This window comes from Notolabrus celidotus, chromosome 7, assembly GCF_009762535.1.
Source record: "Notolabrus celidotus isolate fNotCel1 chromosome 7, fNotCel1.pri, whole genome shotgun sequence".
Lineage (NCBI taxonomy): Eukaryota > Metazoa > Chordata > Actinopteri > Labriformes > Labridae > Notolabrus > Notolabrus celidotus.
Window position 1 is genome coordinate 5,211,027 of NC_048278.1, and position 26,174 is coordinate 5,237,200.

The 26,174-nt window shown below is 41.6% G+C and overlaps 1 protein-coding gene across 2 annotated transcripts in view; it reads right to left on the bottom strand.

Moving 5' to 3' along the window:
- The window catches only part of LOC117816006 (tubulin beta chain), a 37,142-nt gene extending 11,625 nt beyond the window's left edge, over positions 1-25,517 (bottom strand). Inside the window, exon 1 of one of the 2 annotated variants that reach the window (XM_034688057.1) lies at positions 25,345-25,517. In XM_034688057.1, coding sequence (XP_034543948.1) covers positions 25,345-25,502 — 158 coding nt within the window. In that variant the 5' untranslated portion in view covers positions 25,503-25,517. The remainder of the gene's footprint in view (positions 1-25,344) is intronic. The other variant, XM_034688058.1, reaches the window with a different exon arrangement.
- Between the last annotated feature and the right edge of the window lie 657 nt (positions 25,518-26,174).

The following is a 26,174-nucleotide window of genomic DNA, read 5'->3' on the forward strand; positions in this document are numbered from 1 at the left end:
TTCGTCATCAATTTGACTTCCTTGGAACATAAACATAAGTCCTCACTTGATCGGCACTTTTCAACAACAAAACACGCACAGAGAACGGGTGAAAAGAGGGGACAGCAGGCAGGACAAGTGACCATGACAACTTTGTTATTTATAGATTGAGGGGCTCAGTGTTCGCTTGGTCTCTACCTGCAGCAGGTGTGCTTTATGAACCAGCTCTCCTCACCTCCATGCATCTGTCTCATCTTCATTGATGATTTTTACCCCCGGTGTGTGTTAGTGACAAAGACACAACCGGGGGACGTCTGTTTACAATTTGATGTTTGACGTTGTTGCCGTGGTTACCGTAAAAAGCTCTGCGTCTACAGCTTGATTTGTTCCAGTTTGGTGAAACATCAGACACATTTAGTAAGTTTTGATCAACGCCTTGTCATCAAAGATGCAGATTAATTTCAGAGTGCCGTGAACTGACTGTGCATCAGTCGCTGCGAGGTGCATTCAGGGACCGTCGTAAATGTGCAATACAGTCCATGACAGTTCATGGCATTTTTCTGTGAATCAAGAGAATCAAAATACAGTCAGTGGCCACATCAAGAATGTTTTCTAAAAACAACTGTAATTTAGCATATTTACTTGCCCCTGAGATGTTATTGGGGGGAAAAAAGCAAAAAAAAAAATCGCAACTTTCACCGCAATTTTTTCAAAAAGCTGTCGCAAATTCAGGCTTTTTGGGCCGCAACAATCTCAAAAAAATCCCGCGAAATCCTGGAGGGACTGACTCATGACATCCAGGTTCTGGGTGCGCTCTGTGGGCAGGAGTTTGGTTGGTCGATCTGGATATCGATCTGTGGTTGTGTGAAAGGACAGGCTCGGATGACAAGGAGGCTGAACTGAAGGTCATGTTCTTTCATCCATGCAGATGTTGGTGAGGCATGATACTACTGTATCTGTTCCCGGACTGTAGTGTCATCTGGACGGAATGACAGAAAGAGTTGGGTATCACCTGCATAGAGGTGGTATGAGACAGCATGGGAGAGAAGGATTGCACTATTAGAGTTGAGGAAGGATTGAGAGAAGACAGATTTTAAGTTTTCATTTCCTGCTGTTTCACTTTGGAATATGACCTGATATACCTCCAAATGTGCACTATCAACGTTCTGCTGATCAAAAGTGAAACTGTAAAATGATTGTCAGACACCTTAGATTTATAAAACTTACAAACTGGAACTCAGTAGAACGCCATTAAAACTAGCTGATTTTCTTAAACTAATCATAAAGTTAAAGACTGTGTTACATCTAAATGATGCAGTGATAAGTATCATGAGGTGGTAGAAATTTACAGCCCATCAGAAACGTTGTAGTCCATTTTATATCACAGTAACTCTCTCCTTCATCCCCAGGTGTGTTAGCCTGGTGTGAGGCGATGCAGCTCAGTGAGCAAGACTGCTTTATGGCAGTATTGGATTTAAAGGATTTATTGCAGCTATATTGTTATGTACCATTATATTTCAGGCAATAAAAGCTCCTGCGTAGAACATTTGGCAGTTTATGAAACAGACAAGAACCAACATATGCTGCTATATGAGCTTCAAAGCAACAAGAGCATCAGCATAAAGATGGACTGTTTACTGTTGTTTTTAATGACTGAATCCTCTGCTGCACAGAAAGTGATAATCCACACACTCCCAGCAAAGACTTGAAGGAGTGAAGGTTTGAAAAAAGCAAAATGAGGTGTTTCTTAATTGCACACACTGCATACACATGTACAAAACAAATAACAAAAGAGATAAGAATGCTCTGTCCGTGGAGTTTAGTAAAATTGATGCAAACCCAAAGCTGAGTGCAAAGCAGCTGGGATGAGGGTCAGTACCTCCAAGTCTGAGGCCATGGTTCTCTGCCGTAAAACGGTGGATTGCTCTCTCTAGGTGGGGAGCGAGTCTTTGCCCTGAGTGGGGGAGTTTAAGTATCTCGGGGTCTTGTTCGCGAGTGGGGGTAAAATTCAGCTTGAGATCGACAGGCAGATCGGTGCAGCGTCAGCAGTTATGCAGACGTTGTACCTGTGTGGTCATAAGCTGTGCGTCTTGATCAAACGAATAAGATCTCGGATACAAGCGGCTGAGATGAGTTTCCTCTGAAGGGTGTCTGGGCTCAGCCTCAGAGAGAGAGTGAGGAGCTCAGACATCCGGACGGAGCTCGGAGTAGAGCCGCTGCTCCTTTGCGTCGAAAGGAGTCAGCTGAGGTGGTTCGGGCATCTGATAAGGACGCCTCCCCTTAGAGATGTTCCGGGCACGTCCAACTGGGAGAAGGCCCCGGGGAAGACCCAGAACTTGGTGGAGGGATTATATATCCCACCTGGTCTGGGATCACCTCGGGATTCCCCAGGATGAGCTGGAAAGTGTTGCTGAGGAGAGGGATGTCTGGGTCAATTTGCTTGGACTGCTACCTCTTAGTGATGTGTCGGTCGCGAATGATCCAGCTCTAAGAACCGGCTCTTTGAAGTGAACGACAGGAGCCGGCTTTTTCTCATCTTTTTCTGTTAAAGCCTCACGTGATTGGTCAAGACATATGGTGGCTTCTTGACCAATCACGTGTCTACATTGAGCAGAACGGGGAGGGGAGGGATGACAGACACACACAGCATAGTGAGCACACCAACAGGAGGGAGACAAGAGGGAGAACGTGCGCGACACAGAGAACGCACTAGAAAGGTGAGAAAACGAGTGACTGCAGGAAACGCAGTAAACTTTAGACACATTTACATCGCTTTGGATAAAAGCGTCTGCTAAATGACATTGTAACATTGTAAACGGCATAGACTCTTAAAAGGCAGAGTGTAGACTGTGCAAGGTAAAAGTGTCATCAATCAGGGTCCACAAAAAACCTGCAAAGGCTCATTAGAAGTGTCTGTGAAGAATCTCAGTCATCCGGGTCATAGTATTAGAACTGTTTATCCATCAGTGCAATAAGTAAAGAATAAAGACAGTGAAGGGAACCTGCTGTTAATGAAGGGGTTTAAAAGTTTATAAATAATATACAGACATCAGAGATTGGATCTTTTTGTCTAATTGTGATGGGTCTTGTTTTTGTACTTCATAATACATTTTTGTAGCACACTGCTTCGTGTTGAATATATAAATAAAGCCTAATGAATAATAAACATTTGATATAATTTATGTTTTTTACATTAGTTACTCATTTTACATATAATTAATTTAAACATGAAAAAATCTGAGGAGCCACTCAGGAGCCGAAAGAGCCTGCTCTTTGTAGTGAGCCGATCCAAAAGAACCGGCTCTTTTTAGAGAATTCCCATCACTACTACCTCTGTGACCCGACCCCGGATAAGTGGAAGAAAATGGATGGATGGAGCCAAAGTTCTGTTTAAGAGCTTTAAGTAATATGTACAGGCAGACTTTCCCTTGTAAAATATTGACGAACAGATGAATGAATCTCATTGTTTGAAGAAGCATATGTGCTCATTTAAATTGTATGCCTGCAACATGCTTTGAAAAAGTTCAGACAGAACCTACCAAACATTGAAAAAGTTGTGTAATGCCAAAAAAACCCAACAGTGAAATATTATCTCCCAACTAACAGGTTAGGAACATGACTGGGAATAAAAGGGCGAGCAAATAGTTCAACAATTTGGTGATTTCATCGTCTACAGCAGAGTTATTAAAAGATACAAAGAATCCTGAGAGACTCCAGAGGCCTCTGCAATTATTACCATAAAAAACAGAGTGCACATATACATATTATATAATAATTGTAAGGGTACATAAGATGATTTATAATAATCATATTAATAACCAGCGCAGTGGGTGTTGTATTACATGGTTTTCAGTGTTTATTCTGATGCTCTGTTAAGACTAACACGGGACTTCCACCAGATCCATGTCCGGTCCGTCTCCGAGCAGCTGTGGTTTGGCTCCGTGCTCTCTCGTCTGTCACAACCCACCAGTTGCGTTTTCAGAACACAACACGGAGCAGGACCGCCGGACAGCTGGAGTCATGTGACCGAGGTTTCCCTGGCCGTTAATCAGAGCGATTGCACGGGGAAGAAACCGTCTTTGTGTCTGGAGGCTTTGGCGCACAGAGACCTGCCTGAATGGGTGGAGTTTTTGTGATTGGGGTGTAAGGGGTCTGCAGTGATTTAATCCTCCAATTCCTGACCCTGGACCAAGCGGCAACCTCCAGTCTAAAAATGAGTCCAATGCGGAAGTGTTAAAAACTGCAGATCATCGAGGATCTACTTGAGGCTGGCTCCGGAAGTACAGGAAACCACATACACACCAATTCTAAGAAGACAATCTTTACAGCAGAAGTAAACATGTTTACAGCCTGGGACAAAAGACGAGTGTAGTCTGGATAGCTCATTTCTCGATAGGCACACACTGTACGGGGGTGATTTTTTTTCTACCGCGGCAATTTCAAAGATATTAAGATTACGAGTCTTCCAATGAGTTGATTGATAGGCGGGAACACTGTAGCTGTTGGCTAGGAGGCTCAAACTCTGCCTCTTTAATTCACACTGGCTCAACAGCAGCAATATGGCTGCTGCCACCGATTGGCACCAAACAGCTTTTCACAAACAGATGGGTGACGTCACGGATCCTACGTCCATATTTTATACAGCCTATGCCCTAGACCGGTAGAAGTGTTGGATGAAGGACAGGAACAGCTGTCTCAAACATCAAGTCAAAGCTCAGTAAATATCCTACAGTGTATGATCAGCAAATGTGGGGTCAAGTCAACTCTAATGTATTACTGTAGCATTATTTTAACAACCTGAGCTGACCAGAGAGCTTCAATACACACACAAAAAAAACACAATTTTAAATGACAAGACAGACCTTTTTTTTTTTTTTAAACAAACAGTGTCCCTCAACTGAAAACAGCTGTTTTCACAGAGCCTGAGGGACGAACCAGCAGAGACCGCACAGAGGTCCTGAGGGATCTTCATGAGATCTTCATTAGATCTAGGGAATTAAAAAGGTCTGAAAAAAAACAGGGAATTGATCCATGTAGTGACTTGCAGTCATGCACTCGTGCACTCATGCCTCCAGGTACATGTTAATAATCAAGCTGCAGAGTTCTGCAGACATGGGAGGGAGGACGGACTGACCCATGTATAGGTTTAGGTGAGTGATAATAAAAGTATGAATCATTTTTTCAAAGTCTTGGAGGGTTGAAAACAGCTTCACTTAAGCTTTCTCCTGCAGATAGACACAGCACCCTCTCTCATCAGTTTATCCTCTAAAACATTTAAAACCTGTAGTTTAAGAAACACCACTAATAAAAAGAAACAGAACTGAGTTTTCTTTCTGTTCATTCCTCTTGAACAATCTTTTCACGGGAGGAAAGCGGAGCACCTGGTGAGAGTGCAATAAAAAAACAAGCATCTCCGTCATTGAATCACTCCACAGCTTACAGGCGAACAAAACAAAGCCACTGTACCATCTTTATTACCTTAACTGCTTCTTTAATCTATTGACCGCCTGATTTATGTTCTGGAAACTGCCTAAGCCACCGAGAAACAAGGTTTTTTTGTGGCTCACCGTTTATTGTGTCAGGGATAACTGCTGAGAGAATCAATGCAACAATCATTGTGAGATCTGTTCTGTTTACTGATATTATTAAATTAATTATCTCTCCTCCTCGCTGAACGCTTCTCTGAGTCATCATCTAATGCCCAGATCTCCTAAGCAACAGACCCCCTTTCTTTATGCTCCTAAAGACGTGAGAGCGAGGGAATCACCTCTACTGAGAGCAAGACGGAGAGAGGCGCTCAAGAGCAGAGCTTCAAAAGAAGGAAAGACAGGTAAGAGGAGGAGAAGAAAATAATAGAGGAAAAGAAAGAAAGAAATGAAGGAAATGAAAGAAAGACAGAGGGAAGGGAAAGAAAGCAGGAAAAGAAAGAAAGAAAATAAGGAAGGGAAAGAAAGCAGGAAAAGAAAGAAAGAAAATAAGGAAGGGAAAGAGGAAAAGGAAAAAAAGAAGGAGAGGAAAGGGATAGAAAGAAAGAAATCAAGAAAGAAAAGAAAGAACAAAGAAAGCAAGAGGAAAAGAAAGAAAGAAAAGAAGGAAGGGAAAGAAAGAAAAATGAAAGAAAGAGGATAAGAAAGACAATAAAAAAGGGAAAGAAAGGAGGTAAGAAGAGAAAGGAAGGAGAAAGGGAGTAGGATATGGAGTAGGGGTTAAGTAGGGAACACAGGAAAGAAAGAAACCAAGAAAGAAAGAAGGAAAAGAAAGAAAAGAAACCAAGAAAGAAAAGAAAGAAAAATGAAAGCAAGAGGAAAAGAAAGAAAGAAAAGAAGGAAAGAAAGAAAGAAAGAAAGAAAGAGGAAAATAAAGAAAATGAGGAGGGGAAAGAAAGAAAGAAGGGTTAAAAGGGGAAATAAAAAAAGAAAGAAGGAAAGAAGGAAGGAAAAGAAAGAAAGCAGGAAAGAAAGAAAAAAGAAATAAAGGAGGAAGGAAGAAAAAAAAGAGGAAATAAAGGAGGAAAAAAAAAGAAAATTCAAGAACAGCCGGAAAAGCAAGGAAGAAAAGAAGGAAGGGAAGAAAGAAAGGGAAAGAATGAAAAGAAAGAAGAAGAAAGAAAAAAAAGAGGGAAAGGAAGAAGAAGAATGAGTACACTTTTTATGATATGAAAGCATTTTACACACACACACACACACACACACACACACACACACACACACACACTGTGAGAGTCACTTATATTGGGACATTAATTACTGCTGTTGGAAAGTGAATAACAGCAAAATGAACATTTAAATGAAGACGCCGGCGGCAGCGTGCTGGAATTAATTCTGCTGTGAAATACTTCTCAAAGGATGCAGGCGTGTTTTTCAGGATGTGGGCGTCAGCTGTGTCCCTCTCTTTTTAAACGTCTCTCTCTCAGTGATTATGAGGACGGGTTTATTCAAATCTTCTCAAGGAGAAAACATATGAATCCAGGCTGGGAGAGGGAGGGTGTGTGCTTAAGCCAGTTAGCACACTTTTCACTATTCCTATCATCCAAGAGTGTGAATGACATCAGTTCTCAATATGCGTGCAGTTCACGAGCCAAAGTCCACTTCTGGTGTCTGAGAAAACACACATTCATACTCCTAACTTCTGGGAAGATTAAATTAATTTAACTGATTAAAAACTCCTCAGAAGCATTGAAGCAGAGTTTATAAAATGAATAACACACACATGTTGCTGCTTTAAAATACGAGCTCATTCAGCCGCCTCACCGACAGCTGGTCCCTTGAATCTTCTGGAGACACATCCACAAACACTGCTGGAGACAATGTTGAGCAGTCTATTTGGCTTTGACGCTGTTGTTGGTCAGAGAGCAGAAACTCTTCCATTAATTATAAGAAGAGATTTTTAAATGTGACTCAGAAACAAAAATAATTCATGTTCAGTGAAATGATTGGGCTCGTACCAACGTCTGCTCAATAAGAAAGATGAGATGATGATCCAAATTAGGCCTTTTCTTTAAACTTCAAGCTTGGCTGAGTCCTGGGAGTCTGATGAGACACATTTCACATCAAGATGTTGCTTCTGAGTCACGCCGATGAGAAAAGCCAAGAAAAACACAAAACAATCAATTAACTAAATCAACAAACTCACACGGAAAAATAGAAATAGTTTGAAATTTCAACTGAATTTTGTTCTCTGCCATCAATTCATTAAAATCACTCTGTTATAATTTAAGGGTCATAATGAAGAGATGAGCTTGTTTTCAAGTCTTACTTTCTTAAAGTTGTGCAAAAACTAAAGTCTAGTGAGTGGATGAGATGAACAAATTCAGGTCAATCAATCAATCTTTATTTATAAAGCTCCAAATCACAACAAACATTATTCTCAGACTCTCTCCAAACAGAGCAGTTCTAGACTGTTCTCTATGTTCTATTATTAACAAAGACCCAACATCAAGACTGGATCAGATCCAGTCCCATCTCACAGACAGGACTCAGTCTGATCTCATCTTAATCCACCATGAGCAGAGCACTTTGCAGCATTTAGCAAGTTACAGTGGCAAGGACAAACTTCCTTTAACAGGCAGAAACCTCCAGCAGGACCAGACTCATGTTAGACACATATCTGCTGAGACCGTGTTGGAGAGAGGGATAGAGGGAGATGAAGAGAGAGAGATGATAGTTGATGAACTTGAAGTGTTATTGAGGTAGCTAGAGCTAACAGCTCCAGGGTTCCCGCCGATTAATCAAGTCAGTTTAATATTTTCGAAAATAACTAGCTATAAAAAAATCACCCCTGCACAGTGTGTGTTGATAGAGAAACTAGCTATTAAGACCCAAACCGTTTTTGGACCAGGCAGTAAACATGTTTGTTTTCTGCTGTAAAGATTGTCTCTTTGAATGGGTGTGTATGTTGTTTCCGATCTTTCTGCAGTCAGTCTCTAGTGGACACTCAATGAACTGCAGTTTCTAGCGCTCCCGCATGGGCTTCATATTTTAAGACCGGAGGTTGCCGCTTGATCCCACACCTTGTTGTGTTTTGTGTCTTCTAACCTCCATTCTTACCTCTGTTTACCTACCAATCCAAACGACTGCTCAAAGGAGCCTGTGATGGGTTACGGCGGAAGACTAATGGAGTCGAAGAAAGAGGTTGGTTAACGGGTAAAGAAAGATATGTTTAGGAAAGAGCCATCAAAAGCCTCAGTCATCAAGTTCATATTCAACCTGAGCCCCACTTCAGATTCACACAGAGCTAAAGGCAAGTTTGTATTTCTAACATTATGTCTTAATTAGGTCGTTTGATTTGGTTCAGATAAAGAAATGAAGATTGAATCAGTGAAGAAGAAAAGACTGTATAACAAGGACACGGACAATGCAGACAACCAACAATGAAACAGAGGGACACTTTCTTTTTATCATACTACTGCTGCACGTTTTCTCCTCAAAGCAGGAACTTTTATTTTCTTATCTTCAGACGTCTGTGACATTGTCTCTTTTCTACAGTCGTACTTTACTTTCTAATCTCACCTCACAATTTAACTGTGCCCTCTATCCCTGATGGTGTAATCTGTCTGATCTTCCATGCCTCATTATTCAAGGTTTAGGAGATTCAATTTGGATAAAACAAATTTTAACCAGCACATAGAGCATATTTATTCTGTGATGATGTATGGATTTAATTTGGTTCAGTTATTCAGATTTCAGACATCTCAAACATTTAGCACAATCAACAAAACTTTAGACCTGCTTATTTCTGTTGAGATATCCTCAAGACTGGATCCCCTTTGCTGGGGGACATCATTCTGGCATCAATCTTATGACATTATATCAGTGAAGTGACATCAGCTGTGGGGGAACAGAACAGCAAAACTAAAATGAATATATCATTTTTTAATTGCAGAGAAAATGTTATTGATATGTTTTGTCTGATGGCATGATGTCAAGTTGAAAGATGTCAGAGAGCTGGATGTGTTATTGCCACAGAGATTTTTCTCCTCTGCCAATTTTCTCCAGTAGCTTTTCACTGCACCGCAGCCAAGACATTTCGCCTCAGACCAAAAACTGCTTTGCCATTAAAGAAAAGTTTCAAGAGACACACAAAAAAACTTTGTGAATGGAAACAAAAAAACAGAGCTTTTGCCTTGTTAAACTCAAACATACAAACACCCAGGACATTTCTCTGCTAGCTGCAGCATCTCATGATATTTCTGCAGAACTCTGGAGATTTAGGACGCATAGAGGCAGAGAAGGCATAGAGCTACGAGGGAGGAGAGCTGGTATAAGAAGACAGAGGTTTATGTAGAGGAGATAAAAGCTGTCTCTCTCCTCTCTCATCATGGGCAACATAGGATCTCTGGCTAATAAGATGGACAAGCTGACAGGACTAGCCAGGTAGGGTTGCCACCCGTCCCGTAAAATACGGAATCATCCCGTATTTCACAATTATACATTGTGTCCCGTTTTGAATCAATATGGGACTCGCTCTGTCCCGTATTTCTAATTTGCCTTGAACGCAGCACCATTCTGCCCGAATTCAACATCAGATAGCTCCCGCCTACTCACATAGCAGCAGTTGGTTTGGTTGGTTGATTTTAGGCATGAGGAATAAGTGCTCATCATTGATTGGGTTAGAGAAAGTCATAGGAAATCAGAAGCAAACATGTCTGCGGCTGCGGCTGTATCTGGTACTCTACCCCGTGCCCCATTGAAACACAAACAGATGCATAAATACAGACGTGAGTGGGAAAACTCGTACCTGAAGCATCTGTGGAGGCAGATACAGTAAGCTTGTTAATAACTAATAATATATGATTGATTTGGAAAAAAGTATCCTACTAATGAATCAACAGTATGAGATGTTAAAAAGGAATACATTCTGTTTAAGTTACCATAGTGTTTCACTTAATATACACTACCGTTCAAAAGTTTGGGGTCACCCAGACAATTTTTTGTTTTCCATGAAAACTCACACTTTTATTTATCAAATGAGTTACAAAATGAATAGAAAATATAGTCAAGACATTGAGAATGTTAGAAATAATGATTTTTAGTTGAAATAATAATTTTGTCCTTCAGACTTTGCTTTCATCAAAGAATGCTCCCTTTGCAGTAATTACAGCATTGCAGACCTTTGGCATTCTAGCTGTTTATTTGTTGAGGGAATCTGAAGAAATATCACCCCACGCTTCCTGAAGCAACTCCAACAAATTGGATTGGCTTGATGGGCACTTCTTGCGTACCATACGGTCAAGCTGCTCCCACAACAGCTCAATGGGGTTGAGATCTGGTGACTGTGCTGTCCACTCCATTACAGACAGAATACCAGCTGCCTGCTTCTTCCCTAAATAGTTCTTGCATAATCTGGAAGTGTGCTTTGGGTCATTGTCCTGTTGTAGGAGGAAATTGGCTCCAATCAAGCGCTGTCCACAGGGTATGGCATGGCGTTGCAAAATTCAGTGATAGCCTTCATTATTCAAAATCCCTTTTATTTTTTTACAAATCTCCCACTTTACCTGAACCAAAGCAGCCCCAGACCATCACATTACCTCCACCATGCTTAACAAATAACGTCAGGCACTCTTCCAGCATCTTTTCACTTGTTCTGTATCTCACTTATCTTCTTCTGTGTGATCCAAACACCTGAAACTTTGATTCGTCTGTCCATAACACTTTTTTCCAATCTTCCTCTGTCCAATGTCTGTGTTCTTTTGCCCATATTAATCTTTTCCTTTTATTGGCCAGTCTCAGATATGGCCTTTTCTCTGCCACTCTGCCTAGAAGGCCAGCATCCCGGAGTCGCCTCTTCAATGTAGACGTTGACACTGGCATTTTGCAGGTACCATTTAATGAAGCTGCCAGTTCAGGACCTGTGTCTCAAACTAGAGACTCTACTGTACTTGTCTTCTTGTTCACTTGTGCACCGGGGCCTCCTACTTCTCTTTCTACTCTGGTTAGAACCTGTTTGTGCTGTTCTCTGAAGGGAGTAGTACACATCGTTGTAGGAAATGTTCAGTTTCTTGGAAATTTCTCGCATGGAATAGCCTTCATTTCTAAGAACAAGAATAGACTGTGGAGTTTCATATGAAAGTTCTCTTTTTCTGGCCATTCTGAGAGTATCATCAAACCCACAAATGTGATGCTCCAGATACTCAACTAGCTCAAAGAAAGGCCAGTTTTATAGCTTCTCTAACCAGCAAAACCGTTTTCAGCTGTCCTAATGTAACTGCACAAGGGTTTTCAAGGTGTTTCTAATCATCCATTAGCTTTCTAACGCGATTAGCAAACACAATGTACCATTAGAACACTGGAGTGATGGTTGCTGGAAATGAGCCTCTATACACCTATGTAGATATTCCATTAAAAACCAAACGTTTGCAGCTAGAATAGTCATTTACCGTATTAACAATGTATAGAGAGTATTTCTGATTAATTTAATGTTATCTTCATTGAAAAAAAAGTGCTTTTCTTTCAAAAATAAGGACATTTCTAAGTGACCCCAAACTTTTGAACGGTAGTGTACATCAATACATCAAGAATAGACATTTCATCAATACAATGAGAAAAATAATTCAATACAATATTGATAGTTCCATTCATGATTTCATGAGAAAACTATAAAAAGACAGATGGGACAGAATCATTTTAAAAATACTATAAACTCCTTACTGTTTATTTAATTAGTCAAGCACAATCTCAGCTACAACAGTTCAGACTGTGGACACAAACTTAATCAGAAGATATTCAGTGATTCCAAAATTTGAAAGAAAATGTCTCTAGGGAGTTAACTAGCGTGTAAGCATTTACTCAAGTTGTGTGATGTGTATTATATTGTTGTATCTGCTTCTACACAGCTTATGTTTGCAGATATTTTCTGAAAAACAGTGTGTAATAAAGTACTTCAAACTTTAACTAATACGTTATTAAAACAATGTCTTTATTATTATTTACCACAACTGGTGCCCCAACCCACTACTAGGCCATTGGTGGGTGGCGCACCTGCAGAGTGGCACCCCTATAGCCAGGAGTCAGATGGAGTTTCAGGAATGTAGCATGGTGTGCTTTACGGAAACATCATTTCTTAATTTACAAAGTGCCAAATCCCGACAAACATTATCCTCAGACTCTTTCCAAACAGAGCAGGTCTAGACCGTACTCTGTGATCTATCATTAACAAAGACCCAACATCAAGACAGGATCAGATCCAGTCCCATCCTACAGACAGGACTCAGTCTGATCTCATCTTAATTCACCATGAGCAGAGCACTTTGCAGCATTTAGCAAGTTACAGTGGCAAGGACAAACTTCCTTTAACAGGCAGAAACCTCCAACAGGACCAGACTCATGTTAGACACACATCTGCTGAGACCGTGTTGGAGAGAGGGATAGAGGGAGATGAAGAGAGAGAGAGAGATGATAGTGGTGAGATGGATAGTAGTAGTTGTAGCAGCTGGAGTCTGGCACATCCACAGCAGCAGAGATCCAGAGGAACCTACGAGACAAGGGAGCTCAGGGACTCCAGAAAGGTCTATTGTTACTATCTTTAATGGGACAGGAAGAGAGAGGAGAGAGGGAAAGACATGATCCCAGTGTGTCAGTACCCAACATCAAGACAGGATAAGATCCAGTCCCATCTTACAGACAGGACTCATCTTAATCCACCATGAGCAGAGCACTTCGCAGAATTTAGCAAGTTACAGTGGCAAGGACAAACTTCCTTTAACAGGCAGAAACAGGGAGCTGGTGGCCGAGTGGTCTAAGCACCCCACATACAGAAGCCATATGCAGAGGTTGCTGGTTTGACTCCCGACCGCTCCCATGTACTGCATGTCTTCCCCCTTTCTCTACTCCCCAAATTTCATGTCTGTCTTCAGCTGTCCTGTCATAAAGACACAAAGACCAAAAAATATAACTTTGAATAGGCAGAAACCTCCAGCAGGACCAGACGCATGTTAGACAGACATCTGCTGAGAACGAGTAAGGGTTGGAGAGAGGGATAGAGGAGAATAAGAGAGGAAAGGAGCATTATTAAGGCAGCTAGAATGATTGAAAATAAGTGAGCGTATATAGTGTCTATAGATTTATATGCTCTTATGAATCACATGTGATAATGAAGAACCGACAGCTCCTGAAACATGACCAACAGCAGAGTATGGAGCTGCTGGTGAATAGTCATGAGGGATACTGAAGAAGAGCAGAATGCTAATCTTTGTGCACAGTTTATTATAATGACCATGATTAATGACTGTTTACACATGATAATTAGCCTCATTACTTTTCCTCCCACACATGCTACATGTACACCCAGTCTCCCACTCGGACACATACTGCGTAGACGTTATATTCTTAGTGGAGCGTAGTGAAAGCAGCACACACTCTCTCTTCATAATTGTACACTATTTTGAGTGAAATCTACAATTACTGTGCTTGACTGCAGGTGTCTTCCTAAACGATTCATGCTTTCTAATGTGCGTGGGACTAAAACTGCAGAAAGTGGTTTGTGCAGGTGTGCAGATAAATTGAGATCCATGTCAGAGATGTTTTGGTTGAATCCTCATAATTTAACTTGCTCAGGGAAAGTTGTCTTGGGTGTAATGTAGTCCATGTAATTTTAATTTGAGCCGTGCTTTGAAACAATATCACAACATGAAGTGATATACTGAGCACCTGCCCAGCTGTGAGTTTGTCTCAGAGGGATACGTTGAATACCACACCACGATCTTCAGTGCTACATCACTTTCTAACATCGGCTCTGTGAGAGCGATACCAGCAAAAAACAAGGAAGTGAGAGCGAGATGAGAAGTCGGGGTCACTCGGCTCACTCTATCTGTTTCTCTTCCAACATACTATCTCATCCACAACACAGCTTAAAGCTAGGGTTGGTAGCCACGGAAAACTAGCATGAATTTGAATGTAGCATTTCCTCAGGACTCCGTCTAACCCCTCACCCACTCCCCTCAGAGCTCCCTTAACACGACGCCCCCGCTCACATGCAGCACCGCTGATTCACAACCATATGATGGTGACTGATTCAAAACCAGTCCTCAGCACATCTTTTGTGTTTTGCACTACGTCAACTCATGTCTCAATCAACGGTAAGAAAACACCAAAACATTCTCATAGTGAAAGTTAAAAACACAAACAAACATGAAATATACGCTTTGCAGGAGGCGGGCAGAACGTCAGGACGGGATTTGATTGGTTTCATCATTTGGCTCCTGATGGCAGGGATTGGTTGGTGTTTTCACAGGTTTACTCCAGCTGCAGATAGAGGCTTTTTACCTCTTTTTCAAGAACACATTATGTATTGATCAGGACAGAAAGATCATTTTAACCAGTATAACAAAAAGTGTATCTAAATCTGACTACCAACCCCGGCTTTAAAACACCTGATCAAAACCAGGATACTAAAGAACATATAAACACACACGCAGGGCTGCACAGCTGGAGGATGACTAAAGTATCTATTGGCGAGGAAAAACACACGTGTCGTTATATGGGACCTTCTTTTTTCAGTCCCTACTTTTCTTCTTGTCAGCTGCAAACAAATGTCGTCGAGGTCAGGAGGCCCGACAGCTTTGATACCTTGAAATGATCCCTGTGGGAATCTTAGCTCAGCCTCCTTGTCTTTGAAAGTCAGACCTCATCTGCGCCAAATACAGCTCGGCATTTCAATGTATGGAATTCATCCCATCCATATTTATGGGAACATGTTGAAATGCCATACACAAACACACACTGCTCACATGTAGGGACACATTTTTACTTTGAGGATTTTCCAGTGTTTACATTTCTTCCCCTAAGCTGAGCTCAGACCACTACATGTCTTAGATTAACCTTGACCCTGAACACACGCGCACGCACGCACACACACACGCGCATGCACACACACACACACACACACACAAAGGGCAGCAGGATGATTAAAGAGGTGGGTGACCGTAAACCGGCAAAACTGTTTGTCATTAATGAAACCCCGAACAAACACTGCACAGTCTCTGAGGACACATTTCTCTAAATTGTGCTACTGTTTACACAGACCACAGCATGAGAGGAGATAAGAGCAGTGATTGAACATCGCAGAGACTTTCTGGGAACCCAATGACGCCAAATACGGAACATCGAGTTTAATTTACATGCAATCAGATAAGTTCTGTTCCCAGCTTCGAGGTTCAGTTTTCACTTTGATTCAGCAGCAAACCTCTTTATGGAGTGTTTGTGTTACTATGGGAGTCCCTGCAAACATGAAGAGTATGCAGATTTCAAGAATGAGTGACTGAGTGGTCCTTTGACACTTCACCTTTCAAACTGAACTACACAACGACATGAAACCGGTGTCCCAGTGTGAGTTTGTACACAGTTACAGCATCGTGACAGCAAATCAGGCGTGTAGGCAAACAACTTCACACACAGACAAGCATGCACAGCACTCTTCATCCAGCTAGCTCTGCTGTTTGCACAGACGTCGATCATCTCACTTCTGTTACAGTTCTGTTACCACCTCGGAGAGCAGCTCAGTGGGGGATCAACTTCATATGGTGGCTGGAAAGTGCGATGCAAATTTACAAAGGATGAAACACTTTTACAAAGTTGGAGACAAATTTACATTTTGGAAAATATTTTTACAAAATCAGAAACACTTTTACAAGAGACGGAACATTTTTCCCAGTCCCCGAAACAAATTTACAAACAGCAGATTCAAAATAAAAGACGTCTGTTATATGAAAATGTGCAGCAGCCAGTGAATTAATATATAATTTACATTAAAAACCCTGTTTCCACTAGAATATTTTGACTCATACCAATAAGAGAACAACTCAAAATGTTTTCCTGCCAATCACAGCTATATCTGATTTGGAATTTCAAAATAAAAACCATTGGAAATTTATTTTCAGAATTTCCAGATATAGCTATGATTGGCAGGAAAACATTTTGAGGTGTTCTCTTATCAACCTGAATCAAAATATTTAAGTGGAAACGGGGTTGGTAATGTCAAATATATATTAGTTTCCTGGCTGTTGCACATTTCCATATTACAGACGTCTTTTATTTTGAAAATCATTGGAACATTCCTTTTCTGTCAGCCTCTGGGGTTTGTAATTTTGTTTCGGGACTGGTAAAAATGTTTCTGATTTTGTATATTTGCTATGGCCTTCGTAAAAGTGTTTAATGTAATTTATTTTTATAAAATGTAAAAATGTTTTCCAAAATGTAAATTTGCATTGCACTTCCCAGCCACCGTGACTTCACCAGCCTGCCTGCTAACCTTGAGTGTAACAGCACCAGTGCTGAATCTAGAGTCTGATGGGGCCCGGGGCAAAGTTTCTCAGGGGGGCCTCGCAGTGTACACTCAGCAAAGTCACGGCCAGACACAAGAGGCTACTCTGCTAGCTAAGATTACAAATGCTACACTTCCCCGTGTGTTGTCTGGCTGTCCATGGCACTGCTTTTGGCTTTGCGAAATGATGTTGTGGGTTTTTGCCAATTAGAATAAAGCATTTAAAACAGCCAACGTGTATATTTATTTATTTATTATTGATAGATATAATAGATTTAATCATCCATCCAGTACTTATGATGGCCTTTACTGTGAAGGTTGCACTCGGAAATGCTCCATCTGTTTTCAATCATCACACCCAGCATGAGTTTAGAGATTGATATGGGACTATTTGCGGGATTCATTTTATGGACAGGTCTAAGAACTAGGGATGTAAATTTCAAGCATTTTTCGAGATCGATCTTTGGAAATGTTAACGATTAATTATCGATTAATCATTAAAATAACGTAAAGTTTTCCATGTCAAAATCAATGCCAAATGTTTTTTTCCCCTGAATAAAAATTTCCTTCACAACACAATGTATATAACTGACAGTATTGAATATCTACGGATCGTATTGAGGTGTTCTAAATGTTAAACATGCAGAATATCAACATGTGGAGCAGGCTCATAATCTCCACAGACATAGAGTCATAAAAGTGAAGGCTCAGACTTCAACAAGGGAACTGAACAGAAACATATTTCAGACTCACAGTGTTCAGTTTTCTGTCTACTCATTCTTATTGAGAAAAATAAGCATGTGAACGTGGTCAGGTGTCAGCTGGGGGCGCAACCGGGTCAGAATCAGTCCGAGGGCAGAGAAAAAAAGCGCTCGTGGAGACCTGTCACTCAGCCCAGCCTCCAGCTGAGCGTCTCCGCTGTGAGCAACACCTTCAGTCAGCTGATTCACATCCAAACATGCTTTAAACTTCAAACATCTCCCTGATAGATGAATCAAATATAACACCACATGATGTTTGTTCAACGTGATATGAAATCGAAACAAAAAAATGTGTTCAAGTAAGTTTTTAACAATCAATTAATCAATACTGGATAAACTGTTAACATCCCCATTAAAGACCACATCAGGAGACACACAACTTTTTCCAAGCCACAACAACAAAATTCAGACGTACGCTTTGCAAGACTCACAAACATTGCAGTTTAAAAGTCAAAGACTAACACATGGATATTATGAGCTTGCACAAAGCCTAGAGCTGTCATGAATGTGCTTCCTCAGGTGCACTCTCCTCCTCCTCCTCCTTCATGTGCTGACGTCTGTTCATTTGTACCATCAATCCTTTCTCTGTTTTCACTGCTACTAATTGAAATTCAGACTCTGTAGTCAAGTTCATGCATTAAAAAAATAGAAGGAGGCTCATAGTCGGTGGACAAGGATGTTCAAGACATGGAGACAGTTACTTTGATATAGCGTTACGATGCCGGGCGGAGGAGAAATCATTCTACTGGCAGGAGGCGTAGTAGCTGCACTTTGCTGGCAGATGAGCTGACAAGTCGTTAGCGGATATGGAAGTCTGAGCCAAGTGTGGAAGAAATCAGTATCCATCTCTGTCTGCTTTTATTGCTGTTACATATATTAGCACTTAATAAGCCATCAGTCATCTGCATTCTGTGTCGGTCGCTCGGCCTGCAGCGCCGATGCTGCTGAGGAACACTTTATTTGTGTTTGACGACTCTTCAGGGACCTTTGGACCGGAGAACACACAGACTTTGGGAGAAGCTCAAACAGGGTATCCGTCCGACATAGAATCCAAGTGTTAAAGTGAACAAGCACCGCCTCAGGTTTGGGTATACAGATCAAAGTACTCCGTGAGCACTCAGACAGCAGGTAAAAACAGAGCTGTGCCTCCTGAGCTCTCAGAGGAGTCAGTCTTTGTTGAAACTGGGACCAATGAATGAAAAACACGTTAGCTTTGTATATTTTGGCAATAATAAGGAAAACAAGTTATAAGAGCAGCTTGAAGGATTACAGAGGATTGCAGGGATTATAAATGGAGCTTTTACATCAAACTAAGCTGTTTTTTTGTTTCAGTGGAAGTGAGTGAGACTGTCTCTGTTCCTTGGTATGCATCTGTGTGAAGGCTTCTCTCTGATAGACCATTTGCCGTTTTGACACTTCGCTCTCTTTTCAGGGTGTTGGTGCCTCATTTCAGATTTTTTTACCTCAATTTTCCATCCTAGAAATGTGTGCGTTGATGTGTCCGTGTAGCTCTGCAGTACTCCGCCAAAATGCTTGAGGGCAGTGTGGCCTCTCTGACAGTCGGGTCGCCTGTTTCTGGCCTCACTACGTTCTCTGTTTACTGTTTCACAGCGATTACAAACGTATTATGTTAATTTAGAGCTGATACATGTTGCCGTTTATCATACAACAGTAATTACAGGGAAGAATAGAGAGGAGATGAAATGCACGGCTGATGGACAGAGATTCCTGATGTAAATGTAGGAAATACAATGCTGTTAAGCGGACCAATCACAGGGCTAGTGGTCCACATCGTTGTGCATGTTTTGGAGGAGGTGCACAACGTTGCGTGTGTGTAGGCTTCTGCACCAGAAAAGAGCAACGCAGACCTATGGCGTAGGCTACGTCGTCAATTTGATGCAGAAGTGTAATCCAGACTTTAGCCCGATAAATGATGTGGTTTTTGCAGCTTGTGTTTCTTTAGTCTGTCCTGCTCAGGTTGGTTTTCTTGCTCATTTCTGTTCTGCACATCTAAAGCTGCTTTAAAGCTGGGGTTGGTAGTCAGATTGAGATACACTTTTTGTTATACTGGTTAAAATTATCTTTATGTCCCGATGGCAATCAATACATAATGTGTTCTTAAAAAAGAATGAAAAAAAGCTGCTATCTACAGCCGGAGTAAACCTGGGAAAACACCAACCAATCCCTGCCATCAGGAGCCAAATGATGAAACCAATCAAATCCCTTCCTGCCGTTCTGCCCGCCTCCTGCAAAGCGTACATTTCATGTTTGTTTGTGTTTTTAACTTTCACTATGAGAATGTTTTGGTGTTTTCTTACCGCTGACTGAGACATGAGTTGACGTAGTGCAAAATACAAAACGTGCTGAGGACCGGTTTTGAATCAGTCACATTATATGGTCGTGAATCAGCGGTGCTGCATGTGAGCGGGGGCGTCGTTTTGGAGGAGCTTGGAGGTGAGGGGAGGCAGGGGTTAGACGGAGTCCTGAGGAATCTGCGCTTCAAAAAGGGTGAGAGGTTGAACTATTTCACTTATTATATAACAACAATCTTTTGAAATCATCTCTGGCAGAACTTGAGCCATAGTTTTCAGTTTCCAAACCTCTAACCTCAGACCAAAAAGTAAATTAAGATCGTTAACATTTTTTTCCGCCTACAGGATAGAGCTCTGTTAGTCTTCAATGACCTCTAACCTTCTCATGAACACTTTGTTGTTATCTCTCTCTCGTCTTTTATAGTAACACATGAAAGTCTCCTCTGTGTGTGGCTCTGTTTCCTTTTCAGTAGCGCTTCTAACAAAACACTGATAAAGTATTTATTACAGTCAGGTTAAAGGTGTTGATGTTGCTGTTTGAAAGAATAAAACAGACGGAACATCCAATCTCTCAATCTGTGGAAAGAAAGGTCACATTAGGCGAGGCATTACATAAGATTTGGTTCATATCTCAGGCCAGATTAAACTTTACTCGTGACATTTTTATTCCACATCAACACGCCCCCACCCACCCAAACATACACACTGAAACTGTCACATGCTCTCAAACACAGATCACACAGATGTGAACCGTGTTTTTTCCTTTTCCGTTACTTTTGTTGGCGGGTTTTATGTCACAGACAGACCTGCCTGTTCTCAGACTTAAGTGCGCTCCACAATAGAGTTGTCACGTTAGATTGATTTCTACTTCGCTGCCATGTCATTGTTTGAAGGGGTTTTTCTCTCGTCTCAAAATAACTTCTCCTGGAGTGTGTATACGACTTCCTTTTTGGTTTGAACTAACAGGAAGTGTTAAGAAAGAGAGAGAGACACACAGAATGTGCCTGTGGATGAACCCTCCCCACTCCTACACTGACACTCACACCCACATGCACACATCCACCCAGTTAATGAAGCTGCTGGTTTCAAACCATATTCCAGCCTTTAAAGGTCAGAAGGCCTGTGAGGAAATTGGATTCAGCCTTTAAATTTTTAATCATTTGATATCAAATGGTATAGATTGAATCATCCATCCAGTAATTATGATGGCCTTTGCTGTGAAGATGGCACTCGGAAATGCTCCATCTGTTTTCAATCATCACACCCAGCATGAGCTTAGAGATTGATATGGGACTATTTGCTTGATTCATTTTATGAACAGGTCTAAGAACTAGGGATGTAAATTTCAAGTATTTTTCGTGATCGATCTTTGGAAATGTTAACGATTAATTATCGATTAATCATTTAAAAAAATGTTTTCCATGTCAAAATCAATGCCAAATGCGTTTTTTACCCTGAATCAAATTGTCCTTCACAACACAATGTATATAACTGACAGTATTGAATATCTACGGATCGTATTGAGGTGTTCAAAATGTTACACATGCTGAATATCAACATGTGGAGCAGGCTCATAATCTCTGCAGACATAACATAGAAGTGAAGGCTCAGACTTCAACAAGGGAACTGAACAGAAACATATTTCAGACTCACAGTGTTCAGTTTTCTGTCTACTCGTTCTTATTGAGAAAAATAAGCATGTGAACGTGGTCAGGTGTCAGCCGGGAGCGCAACCGGGTCATAATCAGTCTGGTGGCAGAGAAAAAAGGCGCCTGTGGAGACCTGTCACTCAGCCGCAGCCCCCAGCCCAGAGTCCCTGTTGTGTGCAACACCTTCAGTCAGCTGATTCACATCCAAACATGCTTTAAACTTCAAACACCTCCCTGATAGCTGAACCAAATATGAGACCACATGATGTTTGTTCCACATGATATAAAAAATGTGTTTGAGTAAGTTCTTAACAATCAATTAATCAATACTTGATTAATTGTAACATCCCTATTAAGAACTGAAACTGGGTGGATGCCAATTAGGATAAGTGTCTAGATAGACTGTTGTGGCCAAATTCCACCAGATCTGTGTTAGGTCAGTCTCTGATCCGTCACATCACCAGATCTAATAGGTTTCTATTCTAGTCAATGTGTTAAATTCCTCTGACTCAGCTTCAATTTGTACCGGCTACGTCTCTGATCCGGCAGGTCGGAGCCCTCCTGATCAGATACGCGAGACTTCTATATTTGGAGCACGACGCATCAATCTCAACAGAGCAGATGGAGCAGGACAGGAAGTCAGGCACCAAAACACAATGAAAACATCCGGTTAATTTTCAGAATAAAACACTCTGTGTTATCACCAGATCGATTTTAACTTAAATATGAAAACAAAATGTCATTTTGAGTGGAGCCAGTCATCAAGTCAGAGGTTTTCAGAGGACCAGAAAGACAACATGGATGAGGAGAGGAGGAGGAGAATCCTTGATTCAGTAATAACAGCAGGAAAACCTCGGTCACATGACTCCAGCTGTCCGGCAGTCCTGCTCCATGCTGCGTTCCAAAAATGCAACCGGTGGGTGTTGTAGGACTAGAAATTACAGAGCCAGCCCTGCTTACACCTAATATCAACCAGCACCCTGTGATTGGATCACATGTAGATAGCTTCATGCATCCTGTGTGCAAAATCCCACGCAGCACCGCCCACTCTTTATGATAGATCTCTTTCATTTCAGCTTTGTGTGATTATTACCTCTAAAAAGATAGTATGAGTTTTTATAGCAAGAGTGCTGCACACCCAGTGCTCCTATCAAGGCTAAGACATTTAAATTTAGCACCTACATCCCTTCTGGGTTATCAAATCCCAAGTGAACCACCTTAAGATGTAAGTGCACCTCACTCAGGCCGTGTATAGAGGAGGTCTAGCAGTGTACGTTTCTGTTCTGGGCCTTATTTAGTACCGCCCATCCTCCCTGTATCCACAGCAATGATCAAGTGGAGTGCAGGCCACATGCTTCTCCACTGTGTGAAAATTGTTGTTTTACAACACATTTGAGACTTGACTTGGACTCCCCCAGGTCAAGTCTCAAGTGTGTTTGTGTGCAACATTAGTGTAACTTGAGTCCAAGTCTTAAGCTGGAGTCCCCGTCTCTGGAGGATTAGGAGTTATTAACGTGGAACTGTGTGTTAATCATCCATCCTTTAGTGTTTTGTCTAATCACTCTGTGATTAGCAGCTCCTGCTGCTTCACATGAGGGCAGCTATCGCTCTCTAGGTGCTAAAAGTCTGCAACACAGTTTTTTAATTTAAAATCTGTGTTTTTAAAAGTCTAATGAAGCTGAACGAGGCTCTGTGTTTGCTTGTTTACAGTGGGGGAAGTGAGATCTGCTCAAAAGTGGTGAATAGATTAATTAAAATGCAAACTGTGAGCTCCTAATTAAAGCTCTCTACTTGTGATCTGATCATCCAGAGGCATGCAAAGGTCTGAACAACCCTTAAGGCTAGAGATGTACTTCTACTACTGTCAAACCTTGAGTTCACATACACAACTAGCCATGTCATGAATGTAAGAGTACACATACATATCTATGCAACACACTTCTTACTGGAGGATACCTCTAGAGTGTGCACCAGAGAGCTCAGGCTGTGTGCATCTGCTGGATTCAATGGATGTAAACAAGGGGCCACAGAGGTTACTGTTGCTTTAATTCTGGATCTCAGTGACTCAGTGAGTTTCACATTTATGAGCCAACTCAGGCTGTTGATGGCCAGTATACTCAACACACTATCAGCTCTATCTCCGCGGTGGGTTACGGCTGCGCCACACTGCGCAGCCAATACGTTCCCATTCTAGTCAAGGCTCTAGGGTCCACAGGGCGCGCTGCGGTGCGTCTCAGCTCCGTCTTGGGAGCGTGCCCCCGCACCGCACCGCCAGAGATACGCTTGATACGAGTCTATTTTCAATGGAGCCCGGCACGCATCAATCTGCACCGAAAAGAACGACCTGGAAAGGAAGTCAGGCACGAGGATCACATGCAACATCCGCCAATTTCAAAATAAAACACCCAATACGGACTCCCGACCGTTTAAAGATCGTATGGATCAGAAATGCTTATCGATTATGGATGTAAGCTACAAACAATCACAGATCAGTGATCCATGTCGACTACAACATGACTTTAAGATGATGACTGTGTCAGAAGGTAACAGGACTTTAAGATGATCACTGTGTCAGAAGGTAACAGGACTTTAAGATGATCACTGTGTCAGAAGGTAACAGGACTTTAAGATGATGACTGTGTCAGAAGGTAACAGGACTTTAAGATGATCACTGTGTAAGAAGGTAACAGGACTTTAAGATGATCACTGTGTCAGAAGGTAACAGGACTTTAAGATGATCACTGTGTCAGAAGGTAACAGGACTTTAAGATGATGACTGTGTCAGAAGGTAACAGGACTTTAAGATGATCACTGTGTCAGAAGGTAACAGGACTTTAAGATGATCACTGTGTCAGAAGGTAACAGGACATTAAGATGATCACTGTGTCAGAAGGTAACAGGACTTTAAGATGATCACTGTGTCAGAAGGTAACAGGACTTTAAGATGATCACTGTGTAAGAAGGTAACAGGACTTTAAGATGATCACTGTGTAAGAAGGTAACAGGACTTTAAGATGATCACTGTGTCAGAAGGTAACAGGACTTTAAGATGATCACTGTGTCAGAAGGTAACAGGACTTTAAGATGATGACTGTGTCAGAAGGTAACAGGACTTTAAGATGATCACTGTGTCAGAAGGTAACAGGACTTTAAGATGATCACTGTGTCAGAAGGTAACAGGACATTAAGATGATCACTGTGTCAGAAGGTAACAGGACTTTAAGATGATCACTGTGTCAGAAGGTAACAGGACTTTAAGATGATCACTGTGTAAGAAGGTAACAGGACTTTAAGATGATCACTGTGTCAGAAGGTAACAGGACAACAAAATAGAGATAGATTATTCATATTAAACTCTTCTAAATCTGCAAAAACAAAACTTTATAGTAATGTAGCGTACTCAGTGTTGATTAAAGCACAAAAGTAACAGAATACTCTCCAAATGAGCAGAAATTCAAGCACAGAAAGGCTCTGTGACCTGTTGTTTGTATGTGGTTCTCTCAGTGCTGGACCCAGCTGATCCCGCCTGATCTGAGCTGGCGCTAGGCTCCGAACACGCGTCCTGTGATACAGGGCGCAACCCCTCGGACGGAGCAAACACGCTGCGCAGCCATAGCACCCGCATCCTGTGGACTTTCGGGGTAATACACATGTGACGGAGCGGCACCGTCACTCACTGCGCGCAGAGCACGCAAGTACACACAGCGGCACGCGCGCGCACACACACCAACACACAAACACACAAACACACAAACACACACACACACACACACACACACACACCAACGCCAGTATTCACTTGTCTCTCTCCGTTCTGCAGAATAAACAGGACTGCACACTTTGGAGCTCTACTCTTACATACATTTACACACTACAGGGTTCACTTACCTGCTCAGGTGCGTTCTATCCGCGCTCCGCCATGGCTCGCGCGTGTTTTGAATGAGGAAACAGAACGCACCATTTCCGCACGGTAAATAGGCGGTATGGCGGGCCAAGGAGGTCACATGGTCTCTAAAATTTAATCTTTGTGTGTTGTAGTTAATCATTTCCCTAAAAATGTGTTTTGGGTTTAAATTTACTACCATCTAAAAATGTGAGAGGTATGGTTTAAAAAGGTTAAGATGTCTTAAATGTTAAAACAAAATGTTTTGGCTCCAGTTATATAATTATTGACGCCCAGTGGGAGGGGCTATGGGGTTTAAAGGAGGGCCTCTCGGCTCCTGAAGGTAACTTGCTCGGGAGAGTGCCTATATTCCCACAGCCCTATGTTCCCACATTTCGGCATCTGTAAGCTCTGCTTCAGCCAAAACCCTTTTCGATCAGCCTACTTTATTTTGTCTATAATGATTGGGATTGTGACGATCTCTACTACTCATTCATTCATTTATTTACTATAAAGTGCTTCCAAAGAATCTTGTGGGAGGATAGGGCTTAAATTGAGGGGAAATGTAGGAACACAAGACCTAATTTTGAAGATGTCTTAGAAATGTGGGAACAGGGATGACCCCACTTCTTCAGCTGTGTTTATCACTACTACTGTTTGTTTTTTTATATATGATGATTTCAGAGTTATTGTGGAACTCTTGCCTTGTTGAATTCTTGTTTGTACATAGTATATTGATTTTTTTGCACTTTGTAAATATTTCCAATGCACTTTGGGAGGCCGGCAATTGACAAATTCCACCTTTACCTCATTTTTTTTTCGATGACGCCCGTGT